The sequence below is a fragment of the Physeter macrocephalus genome, chromosome 5 (genome assembly GCF_002837175.3).
Source record: "Physeter macrocephalus isolate SW-GA chromosome 5, ASM283717v5, whole genome shotgun sequence".
Classification (NCBI taxonomy): Eukaryota; Metazoa; Chordata; class Mammalia; order Artiodactyla; family Physeteridae; genus Physeter; species Physeter macrocephalus.
In genome coordinates, this window is record NC_041218.1 from 42,603,785 (window position 1) to 42,620,859 (window position 17,075).

Sequence of the window (17,075 nt, forward strand, 5' to 3'; positions counted from 1 at the left end):
TGGGATCTTCCCGGACCGGGGCACGAACCCGTGTCCCCTGCATCGGCAGGCGGACTCTCAACCACTGCGCCACCAGGGCAGCCCTAGATGACATCTTATTTGACTTCTCAGCCGTTGTCATGTCTGTTTCATTGGTCCTTTCAATGAGTGCCTGACTTAAGGTAAGTCATTTAAGCTCCCTGTGCCTCATTTTGTCCCAGAAAAGGGGGTGATGGTGGACCTCCCCAGAGGTTGTTGGGACAAATAATTGAATTAACAGGTGTAAAGCACTGACAACAGCCCCTGGTTCCCAGTATCATCGTCACCATGACCATCATCTGTGTCATTATTTGTGGCTACGGTTGTTTTCTCCTCTCTCTGGCTGAGGCCTGACTCTGGTCCAGGCCTCCTGCAGAGCCTCCCATCCGCTCCACTCCACACCCTGCAATCAGAGTATGACTTCTAAAAGGGAGACCTAACCTTTCTGAAGATGCTAGTGTGGTGGATCCCCACGGGGCTTTTACATAGATTCCACACTCGCCGTGCTCACAGGGAGCCCCCCCCCGCCACACTCACACTGTCACCCCTTCTTTGTCCCTTGTCTCATCTCGACTTCTCCAGCCGTCTCTCAGCCCTTGATGTTCCTGCCAGTCAGGAATTCTTCCAGTTCCCATCTGGGCTCTGCCTGGGACCATCTTCCCACCCTTTCTCTTCCTGTTGATGCCAGCACAGGGCCCCTGTGAGGCTCTCTTAATTTGGGGCCCCAGTTTTGGGCTCATGGTGGGTACATGAGTAATTATTGAAATTGCAACTCCGGAGGATTTGAAATTACTGTAATTACTCATGTACCCACCATGAGCCCTGCAAGGTAGGGCGTGCCCTGCTCCTTGCTGGTCGTAGCTTCCTGCACAGTGCCTGGCACTTGGTCAGCAGCCCTTGAAGATCAGCTGTGTCTCTGAGGTGCTGACTTGCCTCCCTGTTTAATTGCCCCAGGGAAGTAACATGATCCCAGTGTGTGTTCTGTGTGTTCTGTTCATCTGAGGAAGCCTTAGGTCTAGAACCCTTTCTCTCTGTGCCTTTGTTCAAGAGAAAACTCCTGTTTGTTTTCCAGAGGTTTAACTTAAACTGGAAAAGAGGTTAGAGCCTTGGCATCTTGCCCGATGGTACTTTTCTAAGGGGAAGATCCTTCTTCCATCTGATCTCCTGGGATCTTAAAACTCTAAATTAGAAATGCCTTCTTTGCATGAAATAAAAGAGCTTACCCATTAACCATCTGTTCACCTGCAAACCAGCTTTTTCCTGTGGAGAGCCTCTATTTTCTCCACACATGCATTTTCAAAATATATTTAAGCAGAGCAATGTTCCGGGGCTTTAATCTGAGAGACTGAGTGGTTTACCTCCCACCCTGGTAATCAGCCTTTCCCTCCCCCCACCACTGCTGGGCCAATGGGGACTGGTGATCCCCTGAACTTCTATTTATGTGAATTTTATCTCATCTTTTTAATATTTCTATTTTAGCTGTACTTTATAATGTACATACTGTTAAATTTCTACTTCTGTATAGTTTACCAGTAAGTAATATATAAGTAGGCTACATGCTGAGAATTACTGAGAGTGCTGTAAGGATGGTTGAGGTAGTGATGCCTTATTTTAAAATTAGGAACGGGGACTTCCCTGGCAGTCCAGTGGTTAAGACTCCGTGTTTCCAATGCAGGGGCCGCGGGTTCGATCCCTGGTAGGGGAACTAGGATCCCGCATGCTGTGCGGCACAACCCCCAAAATAAAAATAAATAAATAAATAAATAAATAATTTTAAAAAATAGAATTAGGAACGCGTTTACGATTATATAGAAAGGCACAACCCCCAAAATAAAAATAAATAAATAAATAATTTTTAAAAATAGAATTAGGAACGCGGTTACGATTATATAGAAACTTACCTATATACAGTGGTTTGCAGGCTTTAAAAATCAGCAGAAGCTTTCCTCGAGGGAAACTGTAGGTAGAACTCCAGAATGTACCAGTACGCACACAGACGGAAGTGCCGCGGGCTGGAGCCGGGAGTCTCACCCACTTCACTTCCCCGGAAAGTGTGCTCAGCCCTCCTCGTGCGTCACAATCACCCGAGATGCTCTGAAGACATTCCTATGCCCGTTTCCACTGAGATGCCCCTCTGCCGGCCTGGGGAGGCAGGCACGGCTGTGCCCCTCAGAGCTCACGCTGATTCTGGGAGCGGAGGGTTGAGAACGCTTCTCCCCAGCCCAGTGAGCAATGGCTTCTCTCGAGATTCCAGCCCCGGGCACCTGGATATTGGAACTTCAGTGGCACAGGGAAGACGCCAAGAAGACTCTTTTTCCACCAACAACAAATTCATAGACGAAGGACTCAGGTAATCGGCAGGGCGCAGGATGCTTAGGAGAATTCTGCAACACCTGGAGGAAGTGATGTGAGGTCATTCCCCACCTGTGCAGTATGTGTTCCCCCTTGTCTTGTCACTACCAGGTGTCACGTTGCACTGTACCCTTTTCTATTTGGGGTTGACAGGAGAGGGCAAAGGTCACAGGGCAGCAGCTCTTTTCTTCCTTCTCTCCTTTCTGCCCACTCACTCATTCGCCCTTCTAAGTACATGGGGGTTTGGAGGAAAAGCGTCCAGAAAGGCTGCAGGATCTCCCCTTCTATACCCTTCCAGAAACCAGGGCCATGGTGCCTCTCTCTGGCACTGCTGTTGGAATATTGGGGATTCTGTGACTGTACCCATAGCTGTAGCTTGTCATAGACCAGGGTGGTAGGCAGGAGAAACTTTAATAGACGTGCACAGGGCACACACAGTGTGGCTTTGTGGCATCCCCAGGAGGTTTGGACATATACCTACCTTAGAATGCTGGCTGTGAATTTCAGGAGCCTACATGCACCTGCCTGGGTATCTCACTAATGCCAGCTCATCCTCAGATCCCAACTTAAAAATCCCTTCCTCTGGGAAGCTGGCCTCCACCCTGGGCAGATCGGGCTCCTCCCCTGCTCTGTGCCTGTTTGGACAGTGGGCATCAGTTATAAGTCCATTCACTTCTACCCTAACTCTGTCTTCTGCTGTCTAAGCCCATGCCATCAGCCCCATCATCATGTACCTCGCCTTGTGCAGCATCGTCCCCCTTACTGGTCTCCTGGCCTCCCACCTCCTCGTAACTTGCCAGCTCCAGAGTAACCTGGGTGGTTAAGGCCTGCCTGTCACGCTACACCTCCATTGCCTTCAGCAGCATTTCCTGAAGTCAGGTTGGATAATCTGCAGAATTACTCAGAGTGATTTTTTTGTTGTGGATTCCTGAACCCACTTCATACCTACCAGATCTGACCTCTGTGGATTGCGCCTGGGAAACGTGCATTTGACAAGCTCCCCGGTGATGTTGGCGCAGGCAGAAGTTTGAGCACCACTGAGCAGGGGCTGCCAGGTGGTCAGCAGTTATCTGTCCACATGCCTTCTTCACCTTCTGTTCCTACCTCTCGCCCCTCCACAGTCTGCCACCACATCCTGCTGCCCTAAACTCCACCCGCTGCCTCTGTTCCCTTCCACTTGGAAACTCTACAGTCAGTGCAGCACAAGTGGGCCAGGTAACCCCTCCTTGCTGAGGCTCTCTTCTCGTGTCCTGTGCTCATCTCTGTATTTTGGCAACTATCGAACTGCCCATCCCAGGGTTGACGTTTTGTAGGTTTCTCAAGGTGAGAGATCATGGGTCTTCCCTGGCGGTCCAGTGGTTGAGACTCCGAGCTTCCACTGCAGGGGGCACAGGATTGATCCCTGGTCGGGGAACTAAGATCCCGCATGCTGTGGGGTGCAGCCAAAAAAAAAAAAAGAAGGATGAGAGATCGTATCTTTGCACTCCTAACATCTCACACAACCTGACATGAAAGGAATAAAAAGAAGTTTTGAGTTGAATTTCCTAGTTGAGTGTGGCCAGGGTAAGAAGCACCTTGAGTTTGGCTTGTGTCTCACAGATCCTTCATGCTCCCAGCCCTCAGCCACCCCTACTCATTTGAGAGGGGAAAGCGGGTACATGTGGAAATACGTTGGTGTAGGAGATAAATAAATATGACAACAGAGTTAGGAAACACCTGGAGTTTCTCTTGGTGTCCCCAACCTCAGAACCACAGACCAGCAGGGCAGTAGGGCTCAAGGCTTCCCTTTTCATAGACTTGTTAAGAGCATTTATTTCTCTATCCCATATGTTCAGCTATTCTTTTTTCAGCTCCTTATTTGTCAGTGTTAATAAGGAGGAGGAGAGGAAGGCACAGGACCACGGGACAGTCTTGGCACACACTATTATTCTTTCTCTAACATTGCCAACCGAAAAAAGGATTCCAAGACTTTTGCTACCCCAGTTCCCATCTCTTGCGTTTCTCCTCAGTGACTAAAGCCATTGACAAAAATAAACATGATTTATAAAATAGTAGCCTGGGGGGAAGGGGAATTAAAATGTCTGATATGCTTCTGGAATTTATGTTGCAAACAAACCTGCACACAGAGAGTGAACTCCAGTTAAGGTTGCACGTTGCACATTTTTCTGTGACAGCAGAGCCTGGAAACAGCCTGTGTGTCCACTGTAGCACATGGGGTCCAGCCACACAGGGGGACACTCTGCAGCTGTAACAGAGGAGAGAGAGGGCCCATGTGGAAAGATCTCCATTCTATATTGTTAGGGGAAAGAGTAAGGTAGAGAACAGCATATACATTTGTGCGTAAGAAAGGGAGAGAAAAATAAGGCCGTGTATTCGTATTTATTTGTGAACTCATTAAGATAAGCTGCATGAACACCAAAGATCCGATAAAATGGTCATCTATGGTGGGGGGATGCATGGGGGACGGGGTGGGAGCTAGATTTCTCAGTGTGTCTCTCCAAAGCATCTTGATTTTTTTGAACTATGTGAATGTATTACCTTCCAAAATTATATACAAATAAATCATTTAAAATATTTTATATAAATGTACTGATTATTCTTTTATAATTACATTCATCTCCCTGTATCCATGGGTTCCACAACCTTGGATCAAAAATATTTGGGGGGGGGGAAATTCCAGAAAGTTCCAAAAAGCAAAACTTGAATTTGCTGTGTGCCAGCAACTATCTACATAGCATTTACATTGTATAATAATAATTATGTTACAAATTATTATAATCTAGAAATGATCTAAAGTATACAGGAGGATGTGCATAGGTTATATGCAAATACTGTGCCAGTTTATAAAAGGGATTTGAGCATCCTCAGATTTTGGTATCAGAGGGCGTGTTAGAACCTATCTCCTGTGGAGACCTTGGGACGGCCGTAAAACCAAACTGGTCTCAGCAGCTTTTGCCCTGGCTAAGTTCCCACCGAGCTTTCAGAGCAGGATCAGAACTCCTCATCCCCAGCTCGGGGCTCCATCTGTGCTGTTGTGCAATAGAAGCAGAGGCTCTTTCCCGTCAACAGATGGACACGGGACCAACATGCAGAGGTAGGCACTAAAACGGCACCCTCGAGGTTAAATCCAGCATCTTGTACCTTTTCACCTTTTTAAAGTTTTGCTTCATGTGTGTAGATGCTCTTTTGGGTGTTCACAACCTGTTAGCCTCTACTCTTCATGTCATGCTGACCTTTGACCTTTTGCCTCTTCCTTCCTCTGTGGACAGTCATTGCCATGGCAACCCTAAAGCTCCAGTGTGGGGTGAGTCAGGGCTTCTAGATGGACTGGGTCAGGCAGACCTTGGAGAGAAGGCCCAGAGGGATGGTAATCCCTGTTTCTAAGCCCCCGCTCCTGAGCCAGTTCACATGCCCAACAGTCATAGCTGTTCTCCCCGAGCTTGAGCAGCTGACTGTGGGCTGTTCTGAGTGTCTTAGGATGTGCACATGGCACACACATTTCATCGTGCTCTCCACGGGTACCAAAACGTGGCTTGCTTGGCGCAGGTTTTATATTTGGCAGATGCACAGTCTAGTGTGCTCCTGGCAGAAGATGATACTGGAGGCCCAGTAAGCCTGAGCATGGTCTCTTTTTGATAAAATGCGGTCACATCTACTTAGTAGACCCGCCTGACAGAGGGCTCCACAGAATTGCCACTTTCCTGTTGTGCTGTTGAATAGTATAGTCGGCTCGGGTCGCAGGGAGCTGTCTCGGGGGAAGTGTTGTCAGGACATCACACTGGATGGCTTCACACTTGATGGGAGAACAGCTTTGCTCCGAATAACTGTTATGTTTTTGTTTGTTTTCCTCAGACTACGTGACTTTTTCCACAATGGTATACCTTTCTGCTTTGTCTGCTCAGAACACAGATTGGTATTCCAGTGTTGATAGTTGTGTAGATCTCATGCCCTGGATGGTCTTTCTGTCTGGGCCTGTCTCCCCATTCTAGCCAGAATATTTCTTGTTTTTTAAATTTATACTATAGTTTATTATATAGTCTCATAAGCAGTCATATATTTTATATGAAATGAGGTCCAGTATAAGCACAGAAGCAAATTTTGTGTCTTAGGTTCTGTACCTGACCTGATTTATTTCTTAAACTTTTCTCTAGGACAAGGGAGGCAAGTTTTTTTCTGCAAAGGGTCAGATAGTAAATACTTTAGGCAGTTACTCCATTTTCTGTTGTAGCATGAAAGCAGCCACAGATGAATGAATGTGGTTGTGGTCCAATAAAACTTTATGGACACTGGGACCTCCCTGGTGGCACAGTGGTAAAGAATCCGCCTTCCAATGCAGGGGACACGGGTTCGATCCCTGGTCAGGGAACTAAGAGCCCACATGCCGCGGAGCAACTAAGCCCGCGCGCCACAACTACTGAGCTCACATGCCTCAACTAGAGAGCCTGCATGCCACAAACTACAGAGTCCACGCGCCCTGGAACCTGTGTGCCACAGCTAGAGAAGAGAAAAAACCTGCATGCCACAACTAGAGAGAAGCCCGCACGCCACGACGAAAGATCCCGCGTGCCACAACTAAGATCCAAAGCAGCCAAAAATAGATAATAATTTAAAAAAATCTAAAAAAAAAACTTTATGGACACTGACATTTGAATTTCATATAATTTTCTCATGTTGTAAAATTTTATTCTTCTTTTGATATTTTTCAACCATTTAAAAAAAAAGTCAAAACCATCCTTAGTTTTACAGGTAGCACAAAAACAGCTGTCAGGCCGAGTATGGCCCATGCGTTTGCAGTTTGCTGACGCCTGCCCCAGCCCAGCGATGTGTTTTGGTCACTTCTAAGAAAGAGGAGGGATTATGTACACTCAGCAGCCCCCAGACCATCTTTTTTTTTTTTTTTTTTTTTTTTTTTGTGGTACGCGGGCCTCTCACTGCTGTGGCCTCTCCCGTTGAGGAGCACAGGCTCCGGACGCGCAGGCTCAGCGGCCATGGCTCAGGGGCCCAGCCGCTCCGCGGCATGTGGGATCTTCCCGGACCGGGGCATGAACCCGTGTCCCCTGCATCGGCAGGCAGACTCTCAACCACTGCGCCACCAGGGAAGCCCCCCCAGACCATCTTTAACTGAGACTTCATCTTATCTGAGTGACAGTCACAGAATCAAGAGTCAGGTGTGCCCTGGGAATATCAGACCTTGGACTGTGTGAGGTCAGGAGAAAGCTCTGGAATGACAACCCTTTGTTTTTGCCTTCCCCTGAACATTTGCAATCCCTTCAGTTTGAGGCATGAATGATTCTATAGTTGTCTCTCATAATCAGGCAGCTTTTTAAAACAGTATTTTTGGAGCCCCATTGGAAGACATTCTGTATGTTCTACTTTCTTCCTGTTTTAAGGGAATATCCTTGTAATAAAGAGTCTGAGTCCAAAAATAAATAAATAAATAAATAAAAATAGTATTTTTATAAAATGCATTACTACAAAAACTTTCACAACATACATGTAAGATATAAAGAATTAATGATTCCAGGAATGCTCAAATGCCTACCACCCAAGAAAGAGAACACCGTTATTTTGAAGTTCCCTTTGTGCCCTCCCCACACAGAGATCACTGCTTGCTGGAAATTTCATCATTGTTCATTTCTTTGCTTTTCTGTGGAGAGTTTTACCACATATGTTTATATCCATAAACAGACGTATCATTGGGCTTCATATACATTGAGTAACATGCCGTGTATTTGTCTGCAGCTCACTTTCGTTCCACTCAACCTTATGCTCCTGAGATCATCCGTGCGGATGCATGTAGCGGTGATCTGTTCGTTTCCCTGAAGTACCTTCCACTTTGTGGGCAGTGGGTGCACCACAGTTGACTTATCCATTCTACTGGTGGTGGACATTTAGATTGTTTCCAGTTTTTGGTTATCACAAACTGTACTGCTGCAAACATTCTGGTGTGTGTCTCTTGGTGCATGTGGGCAAGAATTTCTCTTGGGAATAGATTAGAGTGGCCAGCTTTTGGTGTCTGATTAAGGAATTTTTATTACATTGATCACACCATCATCAAGTATCCCTGTGCCAGACATGATGTAACAATGGTGAGCGCGTGGATTCCCAGATAACCTTGCCCTAAGTCCCATGGGCTGTGGTCCATCACATTGCTACCCTAGAAAGATGCTGCCCTCTCCAACTCATGGAGGTCACTGGTAAGATATGAGCTTTCTGAGTTAGGGATGGCTCCTGTCAGGGAAAGAAAATCATGCCTCTGTGTCTGTTCACGGTTCCTAAGCAGCTTTGATGTTTTACTTTGTGCCCTTTGTGTTGGTGGCAGCCTGTTTGTTTCTCATGTCATTAGACTTTGCAGGGATCGTGTATTCTATATCAGGTTATTTTAAGCTCCATAGAGAGCCTTTACCTTGATGTAAAAGTGTGCGGCATAAATCAGAATATCCCTTTACCAACTGGCAAAAGGGACCATTTAACATTGGAACAAGTATAACTGGCTGTTATGTTATAAATATAGATACTTGAAGTACATTTACCTTCACTTTTTCCTTTCTAGAGATGTGTTTATTTTGCTTGGTGGGTTGGATTCTTCCTGGCATATGCAGAAAACCAGCAGCATGTAATTGGGGCTCTGCATACCCCAGGGACCCAGAGGCCAAATGGCCAACACTTTGTTGGCATCCTGGCCTCACTCCAGCACCTCTCGGAGCCCTCCCCTTCCCTGCTATTTTCCTTCCTTCTGTCTTTCACCCTCTTCTTCCTCAAAAGTATAGTCTCTTATTTCCTTAGGGTTCACAGTGATGGGTGATAATGGCCACTGAGCAAAGGACTTTGGGGCAGGTTGGCTCTCTGACCCCCAGAAAGTTTATCCCAAGTGGGAGCAGTCTGAAATTCCGAGTGTGATTCCCAGAAGGAGAAGCAGGGTCTGTGCCCCTGGCACCAATTCCAGACCTTCAACGGGAATCCATTGGGTTCAGTGGGGAACCCAAAGACGGTTCTGTAGCCTCATTTAAAGACAGCAAAAATGCGTTACCACATTCTCCTGTTGGATTGTGAAATAGCGGCAGCCTACTGGAAGGACCCAATAATTGTCTGTTTTTCCCTTTATGACTGAATTAAAATGTCTGCATTGATCTGAGGGAAGTAGAGTGATTCAAGGCAAGCAATTAAAAGTAACTCAAGATAAAATTTTAAAAAATAAATAAATGAAATGGATTGAAGACGTTCAACTAAAAAAAGTAATTCAAAATAAATGTACAGGTAAGGATGCATGAGTATATACGTGTGTGGGTGGAGGTGTAGGCAAGGTCATTGCTGTGGCTGGGGTAGATTTAAAATTTGGGCTGATTACAATTTAGTAAGCTCACCATTCTTTCAGTAGTCTTCAGGAAGTATTATTGGAAATGTTAAATACCAAACGTTTTAGCTACAACATGTATTTCTGTAACACAGGTTAGCTCGTATGCTATTGTGATTATAAGTATGGGAATGACGTCAGTGTAATGTGGAAGTCAGTTGTTCCCAGCATATTAATATTTTACAACAGTACACAAATCCAGCAGAACTCCACAAGGCAAGGGAGAACACAGAACCCATTCACCTTGTTCTTGGTTCGTTTTGGCTGCGTGATCTGTTCAAGAAGTGATTTTGCACGGCTCTCTCTGAGCTGTGTGCATTTTGCCCTTGTCATTACAACTCAGCAGCCTCAGTTCCTCTGTCCCTCCTCTTCAGTCAAGGCACCTTTACCTTTTAAGATTTTAAGTGAAGTCTTCTTTCTTTTTTTTTCTTTTTTAAAATTGTGGTAAAATATACGTAATAGACAATTTACCATTTTAGTCATTTTTAAGTATATTGGCATCAAGAACATTCACATTGCTGTGCAGCCATCACCACCATGCATCTCTAGAACTTTTCTCATCTTCCCAGATTGAAACCACATACTCATTAAACACTAACTCCTCACTCCCTTTTCTCCCCACAGCTCCTGACAACAACTATTCTACTTTCTGTCTCTATGAATTTGACTACTCTTAAGTACCTCCTATAAGTGGAATTATACAGCATTTGTCCTTTTGTGACTGGCTTATTTCACTTAACATAATGTCCTCAAGTTTCATCCGTGTTGTAGCATCTGTCCAAATTTCCTTTCTTTTTAAGACTGAATAATATTTCTATGTGTGTATACACCACATTTTGTTTATCTATTCATCTGTCTGTAGACACTTGAGTCATTTCCACCTTTTGGCTATTGTATGAATAATGCTGCTATGAACATGGGTGTATAAATATTATCTGCTTGTCCTGTTTACTTATTCATAATTAGTTTTTAACTGTGCTGGTAATTTTTAACTTGTAATTGTTGCTTGCTTTGTTAATTCTCTGGGTACAAATTTGCATCAGTCTTGAACGGTCTCTTTTTTTTTTTTTTTCATAAGCTCCATTATATTTACTATAGGATTTTTAGAGCACGTACTTTTTTTTGATAATTGATATAGCAAAAATGATTATATTTGAGGACGAGGCCAGAAATGAATAGAAAAGGCACTTCCGGGCTTCCCTGGTGGCGCAGCGGTTGCGCGTCCGCCTGCCGATGCAGGGGAACCGGGTTCGCGCCCCAGTCTGGGAGGATCCCGCATGCCGCGGAGCGGCTGGGCCCGTGAGCCATGGCCGCTGAGCCTGCGCGTCCGGAGCCTGCGCGTCCGGAGCCTGTGCTCCGCAACGGGAGAGGCCACAGCAGAAGGAGGCCCGCATACCACAAAAAAAAAAAAAAAGAAAAAGAAAAGACACTTCCTTTTCTCCCTGCCGTCTGTCAGTTATAATGATGCCATTTTTTTTTTTTTTTTTTTTTTTGCGGTACGCGGGCCTCTCGCTGTTGTGGCCTCTCCCGTTGCGGAGCACGGGCTCCGGATGCGCAGGCTCAGCGGCCACAGCTCACGGGCCCAGCCGCTGCGGCATGTGGGATCTTCCTGGACCGGGGCACGAACCCGTGTCCCTGCATCGGCAGGCGGACTCTCAACCACTGCGCCACCAGGGAAGCCCATGATGCCATTTTATCCATCATTTCGTGTGTCTGGCACCTGCCGGCACTGTGCTGGGGTCAGTCTCAATGGTGTAGTAATGGCCTTTGCTTCCCACGACACTCTATTGAGAGGTAGGATGCTGCAGCCAGCAGCATTGTGACTGCAGCTGAGACAGGTAGGCTGGGTGGCTATCATCTGGGTCCTGCAGGGAAGGAGGGCCCTGTGATCCCATGGCTATGTATCAATAATCAGCTTCAATAAAAAGCAAAATTTCCATCAGGGCCTTTCCTTTGCTCAGATGAGATCTCCAGTAAATAGGTGGTGAGAGTTAATTCTGCATCCTTTTCCTCCTGTCCTGCTTCCTAGTCATCTGCCAAAATGAGTGGTTTGCATTAAAAAAAAAAATTAGCTCTGAAATGTATAGATAGCTATTTATAGGCATTTATTTTAAAATATGTTTGAAAAGCAAGTAGATGAATGCTTTTGAGACCCATTGGTTACTTCTGATGTTTCATTATGAAAATGCTAAATGTTAATAAGGATTTATATAATTTCATATTTAGAAATGCTTTACAACAATCTATTATCAAATATTGATTTCTACATTATAAAATATCAGTTTAATGCATGACAAGCTGAGTGTCATTCAGTGGGTTTGATTTGACAGATGCTGTGGATCTTCAGTAGTCTGAGGTAGTGACCAGTGCCATTGAGAAATTCCTGTCCTTCACCCTGGCCTCTGCAGTGGGTGTTAGCGGGTGTCAGACCATTCCCACTCCCCCAGCCGTCACAGCGTGTGAGATCCAGTGAATAGCGCACTGCAGGGGCCGTGAGGGAGGGGCCTAGAGCACTGCCTGGCACAGTATGGTCCTCCAAAATATATTTGCTAATTGATTAACCCAGTTTATAGAAATTTCAGTATGAGTCCTAATCTTAATTTTGAAGGCTGGAACATTTTTCTCGTTGAAAAACAGGGATTTTTTAAAATGCCAAGTCCTAGGGAAAAAAATCCATGAATAGTTTTATTTAGTCTTGAAATATTAATACTGATGTTATTATTAAATGTGCAGATAACTATGGTATAACATTGAACTTCTTTACATTATCAGTGGACATTAATTTCCCTAAATCCTTTTGAAGTGCTTTGGCTGTATTAACTTTTGGAGGTAGACTTGCTGAATGTGAGAATCTTGAAATCTAGGCAGTCGGTCTTTACTGAGGTAAGAGCTCCAGTTGGCACAGGTGCTTTGGGAATAAAAGAATGTGCATACCCTCCACTTACCATGTTGACAGAGAAGGAAGGCTTCCCAGAAATTACTTATGCACATGGCCTTGCTGAGGTTATTTAATACTGCAGATAGGAGCAGAGGTCTGCAATTAGACTTGGTTCACATCCTGTGCCCCAGGCTAGCTGTGTCTGACAGGTTGGGCAAATTACATAATATTTCTGTGCCTCAGTTTCCCCATCCATAAAATAAAAGCAACAGGCACCCCTTTGGTTTTGATGACGTGAAGATGAGAGGTGCACACAGGAAACCTGCAGTCAGAGCTGACCACTGTTTTTAGCTTGGGTGACTCTTTTTTTTTTTTTTTTTTAACATCTTTATTAGAGTAAAATTGCTTTACAATGGTGTGTTAGTTTCTGCTTTATAACAAAGTGAATCAGCTATACATATACATATATCCCCATATCTCCTCCCTCTTGTGTCTCCCTCCCACCCTCCCTATCCCACCCCTCTAGGTGGTCACAAAGCACCGAGCTGATCTCCCTGTGCTATGTGGCTGCTTCCCACTAGCTGTCTATTTTACATTTGGTAGTGTATATATGTCCGTGTCACTCTCTTACTTTGTCCCAGCTACCCTTCCCCCTCCCCCTGTCCTCAAGTCCATTCTGTATGTCTGCGTCTTTATTCCTGTCCCGCTCCTAGGTTCTTCAGAACCATTTTTTTTTTACATTCCATATATATGTGTTAGCATACGGTGTTTGTTTTTCTCTTTCTGACTTACTTCACTCTGTATGACAGACTCTAGGTCCACCCACCTCACTACAAATAACTCAATTTCATTTCTTTTTATGGCTGAGTAATATTCCATTGTGTATATGTGCCACATCTTCTTTATCCATTCATCTGTCTATGGACACTTAGGTTGCTTCCATGTCCTGGCTATTGTAAATAGTAGCTCGTGTGACTCTTGATTTGGCTTCTGTGTCCATCCTCCACTCTCAATTCCTGTGACATAATCAGACAAAAATCAGTCTGATCCTGACCGAGAAATGATTCTTGCTTGACTTTTCAAAGGCTGTGCATCATTTCATCCTTAAGCACGGGATTACTTTTGAAGGTGACACAGTGAGAGCAGCAACCAGCACACAGGGTGACCTTGGCAGGCTAGCAGAGGGGAAAACATCTGGCCTCTTCCACCGGCTTCCTTTGTTCCTTCAGGTTTATTTTAGTCCTGAGTCTGATACCTAATGAAAGCCTGGAACATAAAAATAACACTCAACCGAGTACAGATGTAAAACAACCCGCTCTTTGAAAGTGGGAGAGTGGGGGATGAAGCCTGCAGCTTCATTATCCCCGTTATTTTTACAGAGAAGCCCACCCTCAAGTAATCACACATCCTTCCTGGCCTCTGCCTCCTGGGGTTGATCCGGGCTGGCTGAGAGCATGACCTGCACCTGCCACACCCCGAGTGCTTCGACTTCCTCATTTTGGTCTCATGCCAGCCGTCTTCCCCTAAGTCATTCCCGGTCATTGACCTCTTCCCCAGAAGAATGCTCAAGAGGTTTCAGAACTTGAAACGATATCCACATTCGCTTTTATGCAGGAGCTTTAGCGTTCCCTTGTTTGGGCTAGGTGGTCTAAAACCAGACCTCCCTAGGAAACAGCCATGGCGGTACCAAGTTACGAAGTGCCCATGGTTTCTGTCCAGGAAACATTCTCCTGAGAAGAGTTGGTTTATGCCAGACCTCATTACCTTGGGCAGCTGGGTTGCTGGTCCTCAAATGAAGCGCGTGCTTGGACTGACAAGAGTGAGTTAATAGGATGAGGAGACGGGGCCCCAAGGTCAACCAGTCTGAGACGGCTTTGATTTAGAACCTAAAATCCGCTGTTTCAGCCTCGAGCCCTTGCTGCGGGTGAAACCTTTCTGGCACAGCTGTAGGTAAGCGTGGGAGAGGGTGTGTGCCGCACACCAGGGAGACGGGGAGAGGCGGAGGCACCGGAGTAGCCTGGCGTGCTGAGTCCCCCTGCCCCTGTTATAGCCGAGACGAAGGTGGCACTGGCAGTGGCTAGCTATCGTTTACTTTCCACAGTGAGACTCGAGTCCACACTGAAGGAGAGAGACGGGCACTCAGACTGGGAACGATTAATGACGTGTTCAGCTGCCTGGTCAAGTGCGAGCCATCCTGGGAGGTGTACATCTGGGCACTTCTGATTAAAACCATCCCAGATGCCAACGGGGGTCTCTGACCAGATGCACTACATTTTGTGACTCAAGGTTGCTCTTTTTTGTTAGTCTGAGGGAGCTTATCCTGGGGACAGTTTGTTACCAGAGACCACAGCCTTTGCTGGTTTAGGAGTCTGGGATCCTGAGGCTGTTTGTGACCCCTGCCCCATGCCCTTGAGAATGCATGGGTGGGTTTGGGAGGTCAAGGTTTGGGGCACCAAGACTCTTCCAGGTTATCAGAACCTTGCAGGTTAAAAGGCCTCATCTTTACAAGTCCCGCACAGGCACATAGGAGCTGAGACGCATTTACAAGAAGGTGCTGGGCACCCAAAGTCTCTCACCCTCTTCTAAAAGCAGAGCCCGTGAGCTTTGCATTGCAGATGTGATTTTTATTTTTAAACGCCGGGAGTGATGGTGTGCGAGCAGTGACGCATCCCCTGCCAGCTAATCTGTATTGTGTAAAAACACACAAACCGCAAATTATTTTTAAAGGGGAAGAAAGCAAAAGAACAGATGCAGCAAACTCCTCTTGTCACGTGAATCGAGGGAAGAAACTCTGCAAGAGGCGTTTGTGGGCAGCAGCAGAGGGAAGCCCCGTGTGACTGGAATGAACAGGCAGCAGATTCCGCCCACTTGTCTTCTCTGCGGAGCTGACACCTTTCTTTGTCTCTGATTTTCAGGGCGCTGATGATGTCCTTTCCTATGTGCACGTGTTCCTTCTTTCTCTTTCCTTAACAGGAATTGGAATAATATTCTTGTGCCTAGTGAAAAATATAGAAGTCGGGAGTGTACAGCTTGTAGTATCATCACAAAGTGGACAAATGTGGGACTTGAGTGGGAGAATTTTACCAGCCCTGCATCTCTGCACTGGGTAATACCGGGCAGACCTGGTTTACTGAAGGCAGAGACTATCATATAACCCAGCTCCCCTTATAGTAAAAAAAAAAAAAAAAATTAGTATTAAAATCTAAGAGTAGAAATGATACTCCTTGGGCCACCAGTAGAACTAAACTGTGTTTCCATGAATGAAATTAGAGGCCTTTTGCATCAGAACTGAAAAGTATCAGCGTGGGGGAGGAATTCCTCTTCCCTCTCCCGAGTTCAGGGGCCGGCTGGGCTGTGCATTCTCCCTGAAGACCAGCGATGCCCTGATGCCCCTGGGCAGGAATGGAAGGCCGTGGCACAGGACCCCTTGTGTCCCTCAGTCTCCCGTGTGGGGCTCAGGTTGCTGGAGGCAGGGGGCCTGGGGAGGGACTCCCCCTCTCCAGATAGCCTCAGCCCGGCTCTGCCGGGCCCTGACCCTGTGCCTGCTCTGAAGAAACTCCTGGTCCAGTGCTTGAGGCAAGCAGGGCACAGAGTTCGAAGTTAGCAGCGTGGATGCTAACTGAATCTCGGGGTGAGTGGGGTGTCAAGAAAGGGTCCCGGAAGAGCTGATGATGAACGCCAAGCTCCGAAGCGCCCACCAGGAGAAGTTAAACGAAGAAGGCGCCCAGAGAACAGAGGTCCCGAGAGGGAGAAAGTGAAGAGGTTTAGAGTATGAAGGCAAAGTATAGCTGGAGTACGGAAAGGAAGCCTTAGGGGGAAATATGGAGCAATGAGGCTGGGCAGGAAGGAAGGGACCCCTTCGAGTAGGCCTTGAGAGGCCGTTCAGAGGCGCAGGGTTACCCCGAGGGCGGAGGGAAGCGTGGAAAGAACATAGGAGGGGCAGGAAGACCAGTGAAGCTCTGGATTTTTCATTAAGTATTGATGGAGTCATGCCCTGAGGTGGCCAGATTCCCTCTCCTTGTAGAGAAAAAATCTGGAAAAGCTCCAGGGACCACAGCTTCTAGAAGGCCCTTCCTTTGGACACTGTGGGGTGTTGTTTCATGTTTTATGAGGGGCGGTCTTGTTTAACATGTGCCCAGGGCTGTGTTTTCTGGCAGGAATTCAGGAATCCAGGCCATCAGTTGCCACCGTAAGTGGGTGACCAGTAGCGGCAGTCTCATCCTGGTACACTGTTCTTAAGGGTTTTTCTAGAATAATCATCATCTCCCTCTGAGGTGCCCTTTGGGGCCATATCACAGCGCTAGGTAGAGCTGACAGCAAAATTTAGCCTCGGACACAGCGTGAGGGGTTTGGAGAGTTTTGCCTGGAGCCTCTGTCTCCACCTGAGTCCTCAGGGCCAAGCAGCCTCCACCAGTCCTGAGACTCACCAGTCCTGGGTTTATTTTGTGTGGCCTTTGAACTTCATGTTTTGAG

General features: G+C 46.4%; 1 protein-coding gene across 6 annotated transcripts in view; it reads left to right on the top strand.

Annotated features, from left to right (window-relative positions):
• Positions 1 to 17,075, top strand: part of EEPD1 (endonuclease/exonuclease/phosphatase family domain containing 1) — a 78,560-nt gene that overhangs the window by 24,204 nt on the left and 37,281 nt on the right. Inside the window, exon 3 of one of the 6 annotated variants that reach the window (XM_055084925.1) lies at positions 10,349 to 10,476. The exons of the other annotated variants lie outside the window; for them this stretch is intronic. Coding sequence (XP_054940900.1) covers positions 10,349 to 10,355 — 7 coding nt within the window. The 3' untranslated portion in view covers positions 10,356 to 10,476. Of the gene's footprint in view, positions 1 to 10,348; positions 10,477 to 17,075 lie in introns of those variants that run through there. 6 annotated transcript variants of the gene reach the window in all.